This window comes from Ahaetulla prasina, chromosome 3 (genome assembly GCF_028640845.1).
Source record: "Ahaetulla prasina isolate Xishuangbanna chromosome 3, ASM2864084v1, whole genome shotgun sequence".
Lineage (NCBI taxonomy): Eukaryota > Metazoa > Chordata > Lepidosauria > Squamata > Colubridae > Ahaetulla > Ahaetulla prasina.
Window position 1 is genome coordinate 231,779,113 of NC_080541.1, and position 14,278 is coordinate 231,793,390.

General features: G+C 43.7%; 1 protein-coding gene across 1 annotated transcript in view; it reads left to right on the forward strand.

Moving 5' to 3' along the window:
- LOC131195107 (cohesin subunit SA-3-like) overlaps positions 1–14,278 on the forward strand; it is a 94,107-nt gene that overhangs the window by 47,513 nt on the left and 32,316 nt on the right. The window contains exons 17-22 of the mRNA XM_058176736.1: positions 50–152; positions 249–360; positions 2,433–2,536; positions 2,617–2,709; positions 3,053–3,142; positions 3,310–3,510. Coding sequence (XP_058032719.1) covers positions 50–152; positions 249–360; positions 2,433–2,536; positions 2,617–2,709; positions 3,053–3,142; positions 3,310–3,510 — 703 coding nt within the window. The remainder of the gene's footprint in view (positions 1–49; positions 153–248; positions 361–2,432; positions 2,537–2,616; positions 2,710–3,052; positions 3,143–3,309; positions 3,511–14,278) is intronic.

Genomic DNA, 14,278 nt, shown 5'->3' on the forward strand with positions numbered 1-14,278 from the left:
GATTTCTGATTTAGACTCTGTTTCCTAATGATGGTGGCTTGGCTTGTAGGTTCTTGGCACCCAAGGTGGACGCCAGGGCAAAATCAGGGGACCGCCATGACGGCACTCGTGTCTTCCTTCAATTGCTTTTGGTGTTCTTTATTGAAAGCGAGGTGAGTGAAATGTTTGAGCCACAAGGAGAAGGTGAAGAGTCCTGGTGACCCTTAGCCAGGCTGGTTTTAGTGCAATGCTTTGCTCTCTACCCACAGTTCCATGACCATGCCACCTACTTGGTTGATAGCCTGTGGGACTGTGCATCTGCCCTGCTGAAGGACTGGCCGGTGCTGACAGGCCTTCTGCTGGAGGAATCCTCCATAGAAGGTGAGCAAGGGTGGGTAGGCTTTGGCTCATATCAGCTATTGGCTGCTAAATTTATGGGGAAAATGTGCCCTCTGACTTCTTTAAAACCCACCCAGAATTCTGGGGATCACTCCCTGAGGATATCTCCCCATGGACGTAGCTGGAAATCAGCTGTGAAGTGCGCAAGTGGCTGTTCTGTGACTGTGGGATGCTGTAATGATTATAAATACCTAAATTTTGGTCACATTATTGTGGGAATACTGCGACAGGTGTGAGTGTGAGGACTGGTTGTAAAGTGCTGTTGTAACTTTGATCAGTTGCTAAACAGGACAGTCAGTAAGCAAGGAGTACCTGTAATACCTTTCAAGATATTATTGGCCTTTCTAGCAACAACATCACAATGTGGATTCATATTGAATGTGATTGACTGGGATTCCCTGATCTTCTCATGTATTTGCCAAGAACTTTTCTCATGAAAGTAATCGCATGACTACTTAAAGCAGACCCGGTGTCCTCCCCTCATATTTCTTCAGTACTTTCCAGTTGAATCTGGTCCAGGGTGGGGGTGGGGGCTCAAGTGATTTTTCATAAAAAGATGACCAGCTAGAGCTCCATTTCCCTTCTGAGAAGATCGACACAAGGAAGTTAAGATAATGTTTCTTCGTGTACCATTACGGATTGACTACTTTCTTTGGGCTGCATCTACATATGGCTTTCTGTTCATTTCTCACTTCCCAAAGAACTCATACTTCAACGAAAGAGACTTCCTGTAGCTCAGGATTGAACTGTGGAGACCTTGGTGCGTTCAGAAATTGGTGTTTGCTTGCAGACTTTCATCACAGCCAACTAACATCAGTGCTGGTGAGTGTGGGTTTTGCTCCAGTTAAAGCCCTCCAAAACACCATAACTAAACCAATGGTTCCAGTAGCCCTGCAACATACAGTGTAAGGACTGTAACAGCCACTATATAGGACAGATAGGCAGAAGACAGGCAAAGCATATCCATGAGCAAAAGCCAGCAGTTGGAAGACATGATGAAAATTCTTGAATGCCAGCATGTGTATGGACAACCTCAGCCCATTATCACCTGGGGGAAAAAAGCATCCTAGACCAAACCAAATCCAAAAATGCCAGGGAATTCCTGGAAACTTGGCATTTAGACAAATCAGTCATCAGTAGATAACATAGAGATAAACAAGATTTGTACATCAGAGACAATAGAAAACCTAAGAAAGAAACAAAACACCAGAAGATGTGCTTTGCAGCAGCCAGCACCCCAATAAGCAAGGATTAACACCAGACAAGCAGAAAATCAAGGAATCATTAAGGAGAAAACTACATCCCCGGCAACACTGGCAGGGCAAGCTACTGTATATAAACTGGGAGAGAACCCCACACTCACACTGATGGTATTACCTTTTTGGGTGATGAAATGTCTGGAAGCAAACCACTAGGCTCAGAGTACCAAGAACTCTGAGGTTTCTTACCTTTTATGCAAGCCTTTGTTCATTCTGAGCTTTAGCTTTTCTGACATGATTTCTATAGTTACTGGAAGTACTTTATGTTCTTTAGTTATGTTCCTTTTCATGGTGGAAAGAAATTGTGCACACTGCATTTTTGGTCTTTGTGTCATTGAGAAACATATAATTGTAAGAAGTTTATTCTGTGTTTATAATTTTAGCAAAAGCATATCATGAAAGTAAACAGGAAACTGAATTATGGACTGTTTGATATAAATGTGAGAACAGTAATAAATCATGCATGAGTATAAGCAGAGTGCTTGGCAAGTGGGTCATCCCTGAAAGCAAGGATATGTAACGATCCCTTATTTGTTAAACGTATTTAGGAGAAATATCTGAGGGAATTATCCAGGGCTTTTCAAGAAGGTTGGCAGTTTATATTTAAAAAATCTGTGTATTGCATCCAATTAGAAATAAGTTAAATTGGTGCTTCTTTATGGATATCTGTTATAATTCTGCAAATTTAGGGAACAATAGCTATACATTTAGGGTTATAGATTGTGATAGTAGCATAATATGGATTCATTCTCTGTGCTAGATGCTCCATAGCTAAAGTGCTGTGTTGCTCAGCAGGCTTGGGCGATCTAAAGGAGAGCAGCCTCATCTTGATCTTGGTGGCCAGTATGCGGCAAGCCACAGAAGGGCACCCACCAATTGGCAGGTTCTCTGGAAAGAAGGTAATCTTCTCGTTTCTTCCTTTCCTTTCACAAGGACCGTTTCCTGCCATCTTCTCCTCTCCTCCTTTCTGCTTTGTCAGGTGTTTTCTGCTCGGGAACGCAAAGTGCAGTCGGAAGAGCGTTTAAGACTCACACAGCATTTTGTCCCTCTACTGCCCCAGCTGTTGGCTAAGGTGAATGCATTCATCTAAACAGGAGGAGAAACAAAATCATTGTGTTCTTGTTGGGATGTGGCCCTGCCTGTTGGTTCTAGGTGGCTGTTCCAAAGTTGCTTGTCAAATTTTACTTCCCCTTGAAAACATTTTGCTTCAGTTCTGACTGCATAATGGGGAACGGAAGGATTTGTATTCTTTGCAGTCATCTGGTCGCTAGCACTCTCTGAGAGTCATTGAGGCCACTTGGGGGTTTATCTGGCCATTCAGAGTCCTGGGTGGTTAATGCACTTGGCTTTCCTTGCAAAGAGCAGCATGTTCTATTAGTACCCTCAGTCCTCATTTCTCTGCTCTGTCTTGGCAGTTCTCTGCTGATGCCGAGAAAGTAGGACCTCTGCTGGAGGCTTTGCATTATTTTGACCTAACTCATTACAGCTCTGGCCGCCTGGAGAAGGTAGGACACTCTTGTCATTACTCACCTCTCTCACCGTGTACCTTGTTTCTCCTAAGGAGGCTCTTCCTCCTACTTCCCCCAAAAGTCCCAAATCCATTGCCCCCCCCCTCCCCTGCGGCTTGCGCTTGGACACTGCTGGGGTGACTCTCTCTGTCTCCTCCTCCCAGTACTTAGACTTGCTGCTGAGCCAGCTAAAGGAAGTGGTGGAAAAGCACACCAGCAGTGAAGTGCTGGAGCTGGCTTCCCAGACTCTCCAGCTGCTCTGCCGCACAGAATTTGCATTCTACAGCCGTGTGGATTTTGCTCGTAGCTGCATTATGGACTATCTGGCGGATAAATTCCAACACGAGGCTACTGAACTCTTCCAGGTAGAAGAACTGAATCCCATGGCAGGTGCTTTGGCACGAATAAATTTTCAGAGTGGGAGCAGTTTGATGATAGGATTCTGCTCTGGAATATATGAAGAGCTGCCTTGAAATGTGGGCCTGGAGTGGGGTGCCTAGTTCAGGCAGAAGGATTCCGGTTCCAGAAGCTTTAGGCATCCATTTATTAGTCACAATTAACTTAGTACTAAAGGAGCAATAGATTGTAGCCTACTTTGTCAAATGCCTTACTAAAGTCCCAAGTATTTCATTGATCCCACTGATTTAGTCACTAGACGGACTTTCACACTGGGACCTATCCAACAAAATGTAATTCATTGTGAAGAAAAACTTAGGTTTTACACTTAGGCAACAAAAACCAAATACACAGGTGTAGAATAGATGGCACCTGGCTTGACAACAGTAACTATGAGAGGGATCTTGGAGACCTAGTGAACAATCACTTAAGCGTGAGCCAGCAGTGTGCTGCAGCTGCCAAAAAGGCCAATGCAGTCCTAGGCTGCCTTAACAGAGGGACAGAATCAAGATCATGTGAAGTGTTAGTAGCACCATATACTGCTTTAGGGTCATTCCATGTTAAGTGGTCTGGGGCTCCCAGGTCGACCATTACGGATTTTTATGAAATTTAGTGTGAACATGCACACACGTCCCCAATAAACAGTGGTAAAGGGTTAGGGTTAGGGTTAGAGTTGCTGCAATACTTGCGGTGATATAATCATTTGTATGACCCCATACCACAGCCTTCGACAGTATGATTCTGAGATTTCAGCAACTTTGAGGCATAATATCTCCGGCAATATTTTGTTGAGAGAAACAAAACTTGGCCATCTTGTACAACTTGTGCTGTATTAAACAAAATAATAAAAACATTCTCATGAGTGATCTCCATCTAGATAATTGGGAGCAAAATTGGCCAAAAATGACTGAGGCATGAAAAAAAGGGTAAAGTTTGGCTTCTTACATCTCTGGAAGGAAAGGTATGAAACGTGAAACTTTGTATGTAATAACTTAGCAACACAAGGTTGTCAAATGTAAAATTTCATTCTCCTGCTGCTTTCCAATAGTTCACAAATTGAGTGTAAAGTTGACGGTTTTTGTAAAAATGCCAAAAATAGGATATTTTCAGCCCTCTTTTAGAAAAAAGGACCTGGAAACTCTTGTTAAATCATTCTCATTAGAAAGAACATATTTCAACCCCCCTAAAAAAGTAGCGTTGGTGTTTCATCGCTGACGTATAAAGCCCTAAAAAAGTGGAGGACATTGCTATGACAGTGTCACATGCATTCTATTATTTTTTCGTCTTGTTTGTTTTATATAGACATCATTACTACTATTATGTTGCGTTGGTCCATGGTGACATTGTCATTACCAGTTCAGGCACTTGACCCAGCAACCCCATCGCCATAGGGGGCACACCTGATAGCCATACAATACCAGCCACGGGTGGGTTTCTTAGTTCAGGATCCCAAGCCTGTAGTTTGGTTCTTCCTTGAGGTTCCAAAGCCTTGTGTGGGTATCTCTCTGGTTCCCAAGCTGCCGATTGGGCAGGTTATCCTAGGTTCCCAAGCCTAAAGTGGGTATCTTATATGATTTCCAAGCCAAAGTCCATATCGTTCGTATGAACTGCCAAATTCCAACGATCGCTTATGTATTATTGAATTTACATGCCACATTCTTTAGCATCGCTTCTGGGAATTGATACAGTTGACCTGACGATGTAACTGAAGGCGCTGGAAGCACACAACTAAGATGTGGTTCTGGAACCCAACAAACATCTTGTCTTTCAGGCCAATAAAATAGATGAGCTGGGCCTCACGGATGAATAAATGTTACCAACGCATCATTTTGTTCGATCGAAATTTCCACAACGTTGGCTACCCACCATTTTTTGTCATAAATGGAGGCAACATAACAACTGGGAAATAGGTTGGCCAATTTTAAATTTGGATCAACGGTATTGGACAATTTGGCTACAAAGTTAATCGTGTCATTTGAGACTTTGCTGACAGAAATTGAATTTGAATCAAGTGGCACAAACTGGTGATGATCTCTTGTGCCAGCTATTATGCTGCTAACTTTCCATCTTCTTGCAGCATCCTGCTTTCTTCGATTTCTTCTTTTGGAACGTATATATATTTAAGTCCGTGAATGTTTCACCATGATTTTGTTTCACCAAATCACCATGCGATGGAGTTGGTGGCACGACTAAACATTTGGCTGCTCAAGCCAGCCTCCAGTGACCATCAACCGACCAAATACTGACGGCAACAGATCTGTCAAATTTTTGAAACAGAAACATTCACGGAATTAAATATATCTACGTTTTGAAAGAAGCTGGTTAAATGAATCAATTGAAGATAGCAGCCTGCATATTCCAGGGTTTCAGATTCACGATCAGACAGAATTGCAGAAAGATCTGGTAAAAAAAAGGGAGGAGGCTTATGTTTACATATCAACAGCTGGTCTCAGGATATAACTATAATATACAAATTCTGTGATGAAAACCTAGAGAAAGTAATTATCAACTGCAAACCATACTATTCGCCTCATGAATTTTCCTCATCTCTTCTAATTGCTGTTTATGTTGTATGACCAACCTGTGTAAACAAGGCATTATGAACTCTAGCTGACCAAATTATGGAGGCTGAAACCTAATACCCTGATTCACTGACCATTATTTTGGGAGATCTAAACAAGGCAAACTTAAGGAAAGAGCTACCAAAATACTTTCAGCATGTCAGTTGTCCCACTAGAGGCAAGAATACTTTAGACCATTGCTACACAACACTAAAAGATGCCTATCGGTCCTTACCACAAGCAGCTGTGGAACACTCTGATCATTGCATGATTCACCTTGTATCTGCTTAGAGGCAAAGACTTAAAACCACAAAACCAACCATTAAATTAGTGAAGACCTGGATGGAGGAGGCAAAGTTAAAGCTACAGCCTGCCTTAATTGCACTGATTGGAATGTTTTTGAAAGTACCTCTGCAGACTTAAGAGAACTCACAGAGAAGACCTATGTGTGAAGACCTATGTGTACCACCAGAACTTGCGAATATACAGTAACAACAAACCTTGGTTCACAGCTAAACTTAAACAGCTACGTTGTTCCAAAGAGGAAGCCTACTGAAAAAATGATAAAATGCTGTACAATCAGGCCAGAAATGTATTAACAAGGGAGATCAGAGCAGCAGAAAGAAGCTACTCTGAAAAGCTAAAGAATCAGTTCTCAACAAATGAACCAGCAGACATATGGAAATATATCACCGGCTACGGCAAACCTCCTTCCCAGGCTGAAGGAAATCAACAACTGGCAGATGACCTGAATGTGTTTTACTGCAGGTTTGAAAGGAAACTACAGCCACCTATCTCTACAACCCCCATCTCAGACACACCACCAACAGCCAAGCCTCCTACAACTGACCCCATCTCATTGGGTTCACAACTCCTAGTGATCACAGAAAAGGAAGCGCAAGACCTATTTCACAGACAAAAGCCAGGAAAAGCTATAGGCCCAGACAAGATAATTCCTTCTTGCTGAAAGGTCTGTGCTGACCAATTGGCCCGTATCTTCAATAAATCCCTAGAGATGTACTATGTTCCTTCTTGCTTCAAATGCTCTACTACCATCCCAGTGCTGAAGAAGCCCACCATCAAGGAACTAAATGATTACGGACCAGTTGCTGTAACATCTGTAGTCATGAAAACCTTTGAAAGGCTAGTGCTGTCCCACTTGAAAACCATCACGTATCCGCTGTTAGACCCCTTGCAATTTGCATACCGAGCAAATAGATCAACAGATGATGTTGTTAATATGGCTCTGCACTACATCCTACAACATCTTGAATCTCCAAAGACTTACGCAAGGGTTCTCTTTGTAGACTTTAATTCAGCATTCAGTACTATCATTCCAGACACTTCTAACTAAGCTAAATCAGCTACAGGTACCTGAACACACTTATAAGTGGATCATAAGCTTCCTAACAAACTGGAAGCAGGAAGTGAAGCTAAGGAGAATCACATCAGATACCTGTACAATTAGCACAGGGACCCCCAAGGCTGTGTGCTCTCCCCACTTCTCTCTGTATACCAATGACTGCATCTCTAACAATTAAACTACTGAAGTTTGCAGATGATACAACAGTGATCGGTCTCATTCGAGACAATGATTAATCCTCATACAGACAGGAGGTTGAACAACTAGCCTCGTGGTGCGACCGGAACAATCTGGAATTGGACACACTCAAAACTGTAAAAATGGTAGACTTTAGGAAAAACCCTTCCATTCTTCCACCTCTTACAATACTAGACAACACATTATCAACAGTAGAGACCTTCAAATTTCTAGGTTCTACCATATCGCAAGATCTAAAATGGACAGCTAACATCAAAAATGTCATCGAAAAAGGACAACAAGAATGTTCTTTCTGCGTCAACTCAGAAAGCTCAAACTACCCAAGGAGCTGCTGATACAGTTCCACAGAGGAATTATTGAGTCTGTCATCTGCACCTCTAGAACTGTCTGGTTTGGTTCCGCAACCCAACAAGACAGACACAGACTTCAGAGGATAATTAGAACTGCAGAAAAAACAATTGCTACCAACCTGCCTTCCATTGAGGACCTGTATACTGCATGAGTCAAAAAGAGGGCTGTGAAAACAGACCATTTACAGACCATTTACATCCTGGACATAAACTGTTTCAACTCCTGCCCTCAAAATGACACTATAGAACACTGCACACCAGAACAACTAGACACAAGAACAGTTTTTTCCCGAATGCCATCACTCTGCTAAACAAATAATTCCCTCAACAATGTCAAACTATTTACTAAGTCTGCAGTACTATTAATCTATTCTATTTATAATCTATTTAAACTATTAACATTGGAGTTTAATGTGTGGCTAAAGGAGTGGTGTAAAAGGGAAGGCTTTGGTTTTATTAGTCATGATGTCTGCAACTGGTCCAATGAAAAATTGTACAAAAGAGATGGATTGCATCCATCAAAGAAAGGGACTGAGTTACTCAGCAATACATTCACAGATTTTCTGGATAAACATTTAAACTGAACAGTGGGGACAGAGAATTAACTGATATAGAAAATTTCTGTCCCCAGCAATCGAAAACTAAAAGGGTTATCAGTGCATGTAACATAGATGTCTGTATGGGTAAGACTATCAACCATGCTATCAAGCAAAACCAAGCATTTAACAGTGAGTGCCGTACCATGTGCACTAAACCAACAGGTGGCAAGAAAGTAGGGGCAGTCAACACAGGTTATGTAGACAGTAAACACAAGATCAATCCAAATGGACTCAAATGTCTATACACCAATGCACAGAGTATGAGGAATAAACAGGGTGAATTAGAAATCCAAGTAAATGAGGGTAGATATGATATTGTTGCCATTACGGAAACTTGGTGGGATGAAACTGACAAATGGAACATACAGCTAGAGGGATATAAATTATTTAAAAGAAATAGACCAAATAAAAGAGGAGGTGGAGTTGCACTATATATAAGAAATAACTACATCTCTACAGAAATAGAGCACAACAATGATGAAAATCATCTTGAATGTATTTGGGTCAATATAAAGGGGTGAAAACGATATTGCCATAGGTCTATACTATAGGCCACCCAACCAAACAGAGGAAGTAGATGAACTTTTTGCTAGTCAGCTAACTAAGGTATGTAGGAAGCACATCACAGTAGTAATGGGGGATTTTAACTACCCTGACATCAACTGGGAAACAAACTCTGCACCAAGTGGAAGATCCAACAGGTTCCTAACAAACCTAGCAGACAACTTTGTTTCCCAAAAATAGAGAAGGCGACAAGGATCAGCCATATTGGACTTAATTCTCACTAACAGAGATGAAATGATAGAAGGTGTTGAAGCTACAGGAACCTTGGCGGCAAGTGACCACACAATATTGGAATTCGACATTAAGCAAATACAAGTAGTAGAACAAAGTCAAACTAGAGTCTTGGACTTTAAGAGAGCTAATTTCAATAAACTTAGAGAGAGCTTGAGAAGGATTCAATGGATGAGAATCCTCAGGGGGAAAACAACTCAAGAAGCTTGGGAAATTTTGAAAAGTGAGATTATAAAAGCACAGTCTAACACAATACCAATGAAGAAGAAAAATAGTAGATCTCAAAAGAAACCAGCATGGATGCATAAAGAACTATCTGACAAATTGAAAGACAAAAAGGACAAATATAAAAAGTGGAAAGAGGGGCAAATAACTAAGGCAGAATATCAGCAAATAGCTCGAGCCTGTAAAGATGAAGTGAGGAAAGCTAAGGCTCACAATGAACAAAGGCTAGCGACAAAAGTAAAAAATAACAAAAAAAGCTTCTTCCAACATGTTAAAAACAAGAAAAAAGTCAAGGAAACAATTGGCCCATTGCTGGGAGAAAGTGGCAAGAAGATGACAAGCAACAGGGAGAAAGCAGATCTACTTAACTCATATTTTGCATCTGTCTCTACACAAAAGGAAAAAAAAATCCAACCTATCAAAAACAGTACCACAAAAAACAGATTAGAAACACAAGTTAAAATAGGGAAGAAAACGGTAAGTGAATACCTGTCTACCCTAGACGAGTTCAAATCACCAGGACCGGATGGATTACACCCCAAGGTTCTGAAGGAACTGGCAGACGTGATCTCAGAACCACTGAACTATATCTTTCAAAGATCCTGGAGCCCAGAGGACTGGAAAAGAGCTGATGTAGTCCACAGGACTGGAAAAGAGCTGATGTAGTTCCCATCTTCAAAAAAGGGAAAAAAACAGATCCAGGAAACTAAAGACCTATCAGCCTGACCTCAATACCGGGGAAGATTGTGGAAAAGATAATCAAGCAAGGAATCACCGAACACCTAGAAGCAAATAAAGTAATAACCAAAAGCCAACATGGGTTTGTCAAAAACAGATCATGCCAGACTAATCTTATTGCATTTTTTGACAAAGTGACAAAATTAGTAGACCAGAGGAATGCTGTCGATATAATTTCAGGACTTCAGTAAAGCATTTGATAAAGTAGGCCATAACCTAATACTAGATAAAGTAGAAAAATGTGGGTTAGACAGCACCACCACCAGATGGATTCGTAACTGGCTGACCAACCGCACTCAATGTGTAGTCCTCAACGGAACTACATCCACATGGAGGGAAGTATGCAGTGGAGTACCCCAAGGCTCTGTTTTAGGCCCAGTACTCTTCAACATCTCGATATATGGCTTGGACCGCTCGTTAGATGGGGAACTCATCAAATTTGCAGATGACACCAAGCTGGCAGGAATAGCCAACACTCCAGAAGATAGGCTCAAGTTACAGAAAGATCTTGACAGACTTGAACATTGGGCGCTATCTAACAAAATGAAATTCAACAGTGAAAAAAGTAAGGTTCTACATTTAGGCAAAAAAACCAAAATGCACAGGTACCGTATATGTGGTACCTTGCTCAATAGTAGTACCTGTGAGAGGGATCTTGGAGTCCTAGTGGATAACCATTTAGATATGAGCCAGCAGTGTGCAGCAGCTGTTAAAAAAGCCAACACAGTTCTGGGCTGCATAAACAGAGGGATAGAATCAAGATCACGTGAAGTGTTAGTGCCACTTTATAATGCCTTGGTAAGGCCACACTTGGAATATTGCATCCAGTTTTGGTCGCCACGATGTAAAAAAGATGTTGAGACTCTAGAAAGAGTGCAGAGAAGAGCAACAAAGATGATTAGGGGACTGGAGGCTAAAACATGAAGAACGGTTGCAGGAACTGGGTATGTCTAGTTTAATAAAAAGAAGGACTAGGGGAGACATGATGGCAGTCTTCCAATATCTCAGGGGTTGCCACAAAGAAGAGGGAGTCAGGCTGTTCTCCAAAGCACCTGAGGGTAGAACAAGAAGAAATGGGTGGAAACTGATCAAGGAAAGAAGCAACTTAGAACTAAGGAGAAATTTCCTGACAGAACAATTAATAAGTGGAACGACTTGCCTGCAGAAGTTGTGAATGCTCCAACGCTGGAAATTTTTAAGAAAATGTTGGATAACCATCTGTCTGAGATGGTGTAGGTTTCCTGCCTGGGCAGGGGGTTGGACTAGAAGGCCTCCAAGGTCCCTTCCAACTTTGTTGTTATTATTATATTATTATTATTGAAAAGCAGCAGGAGAATGAAATTTTATATTCGACAACCTTGTGTTGCTAAGTTATTACGCACAAAGTTTCACGTTTCATACCTTTCCTTCCAGAGATATAAGAAGCCAAAATTTACCCTTTTTTCACGTCAGTCATTTTTGGCCAATTTTGCTCCCAATTATCTAGATGGAGATCGCTCATGAGAATGTTTTTATTATTTTGTTTTAATAGAGCACAACAAGTCGTACAAGATGGCCAAGTTTTGTTTCTCTCAACAAAATATTGCCGGAGATATTATGCCTCAAAGTTGCTGAAATCTCAATCATACTGTCGAAGGCTGCGTTATGGGATCATACAAATGACTATATCACCACAAGTATTGCATCAGGAAACATAACACTTTACCAGTGTTCATTGGGGACGTGTGTGCATGTTCATACCCAATTTCATCAAAATCCGTGATGGTCGACCTGTGCACTTTCCTGAAATCGTATCACTTGACATGAAATGACCCTTTAGTAAGACCCCAACTGGAATTTTGCATCCAATTGTGGTAACCAAAATATAAAAATTATGCAGAGCTTCTAGAAAGAGTACAGAGAAGAGGAACAAAGATGATTAGGGGACTAAGAGCTAAAACATATGATGAAAGGTTGCAAGAACTGGGTACATCTAGCCCAGGGGTGTCCAAAGTTTTTTGAGTGAGGGCCAAATACAGAAAAATAAGCAAAGGCCCGGGCCACGGGGGGTGGGGGAGGGGTGTGAAATTTTTTTGTACCAGTTCTTTGGGCGTGGCTTATTTTGGGGTGTGGCTTGGTGGTCATGTGACTGGTAGGCGTGGCTAACTGCTCATGTGACTGAGTGGATGTGGCTATGGGCATAGAACAGGGGTGTCCAAACTTGGTCCCTTAAGACTTGTGGACTTCAACTCCCAGAGTCCTGGGAGAACTCTGGGAATTGAAGTCCACAAGTCTTAAAGAGACCAAGTTTGGACACCCCTGATCTTGGCTTTTGTTTTGTATTTGGTATGAACTTGAAACTCCCTTCGTTATTCCCTGCCCAAGGGGTGGAGGCGCGAGGAGCCTCACCAGGCGGCCGAGGCGAGGCTAGAACTGCTGGGGTCGGGCACGGCCAGCAGCCTCTTTCCGCTGCCACCGCCTCCGCCCCCTCCCTTCGTTATTCCATGCCCAAGGGGTGGAGGCGCGAGGAGCCTCACCAGGCGGCCCGAGGAAGGCGAGGCTAGAACTGCTGGGGTCGGGCACGGCCAGCAGCCACTTTCCCGCTTGCCGCCTCCTCCGCCCCCTCCCTTCGTTATTCCATGCCCAAGGGGTGGAGGCGCGAGGAGCCTCACCAGGCGGCCCGAGGAAGGCGAGGCTAGAACTGCTGGGATCGGGCACGGCCAGCAGCCACTTTCCCGCTTGCCGCCGCCTCCTCCGCCCCCTCCCTTCGTTATTCCATGCCCAAGGGGTGGAGGCGCGAGGAGCCTCACCAGGCGGCCCGAGGAAGGCGAGGATAGAACTGCTGGGGTCGGGCACGGCCAGCAGCCTCTTTCCCGCTTGCCGCCGCCTCCTCCGCCCCCTCCCTTCGTTATTCCATGCCCAAGGGGTGGAGGCGCGAGGAGCCTCACCAGGCGGCCCGAGGAAGGCGAGGATAGAACTGCTGGGGTTGGGCACGGCCAGCAGCCTCTTTCCCGCTCGCCGCCTCCTCACCTGTTTCTCGATGGCTGTCACTGCCGCCATGCGTGTCCGACATGGGGAGGCGTGAGGAGCCTCACCAGGCGGCCCGAGGAAGGCGAGGGTAGAACTGCTGGGGTCAGGCACGACCAGCAGCCTCTTTCCCGCTCACCGCCTCCTCCGCCCCCTCCCTTCATTATTCCCCGCCCATGGGGAGGAGCCGCGAGCCTCGCAGCGCGAAAAGGGCCATATTAAATTATACTTTCAGAATTTGCTGCGGGCCAATAAAAACTGACGGCCCGCGGGCCGTAGTTTGGACACCCCTGATCTAGCCTGATAGCAGTTGGGATGGCTGACAAGGACTATGCGGAGCACTGAGGGTATGTGGAAGGCTCTGTAGCAGGACAGGATGGTTGTGATGGAGCTATGCTAGGAACGTTTGGGAAATCAGAGAGAGAGTGGCCAGACAAACAGTCGGCTGTGCAGGCAGGAGGAGAAGCGCAGCTGCAGCCAGCCAGCAGAGGAGAGGAAGAATTGCTACCCCTGCTTGATCAAAGGTCATTTATAGCTGAGCAGAGAAAGGCGCAAAGGAGGTCAGTGAGGCTTGTCACGAGGAGGCAGCCTCTCCTCTTCTAATGAGACACACCAATCAACACCTGTTTACTTTGCCATTTGAAGCCTGGAGGTAGTTGGACACAATGCTACGTAATCTGGCCATCTCTGAATACTCTAGACCGTTGCCTTGAACTCATTGAGTTGGACATGACCATGTTGCCATCGTTGCGTCTTGAACCCATTGATGCCTCCATTGGGCCTTGAACTTCTGGTTTTGTATTGTCGTTGTTGGGCCTTGAACCCATTGAAATCAGTTTGCCTTCTATCATGGCCCCATCAGAGCCTGAGTCTGCAGAGGTGGATGAGCTGGAGCTGGGGCT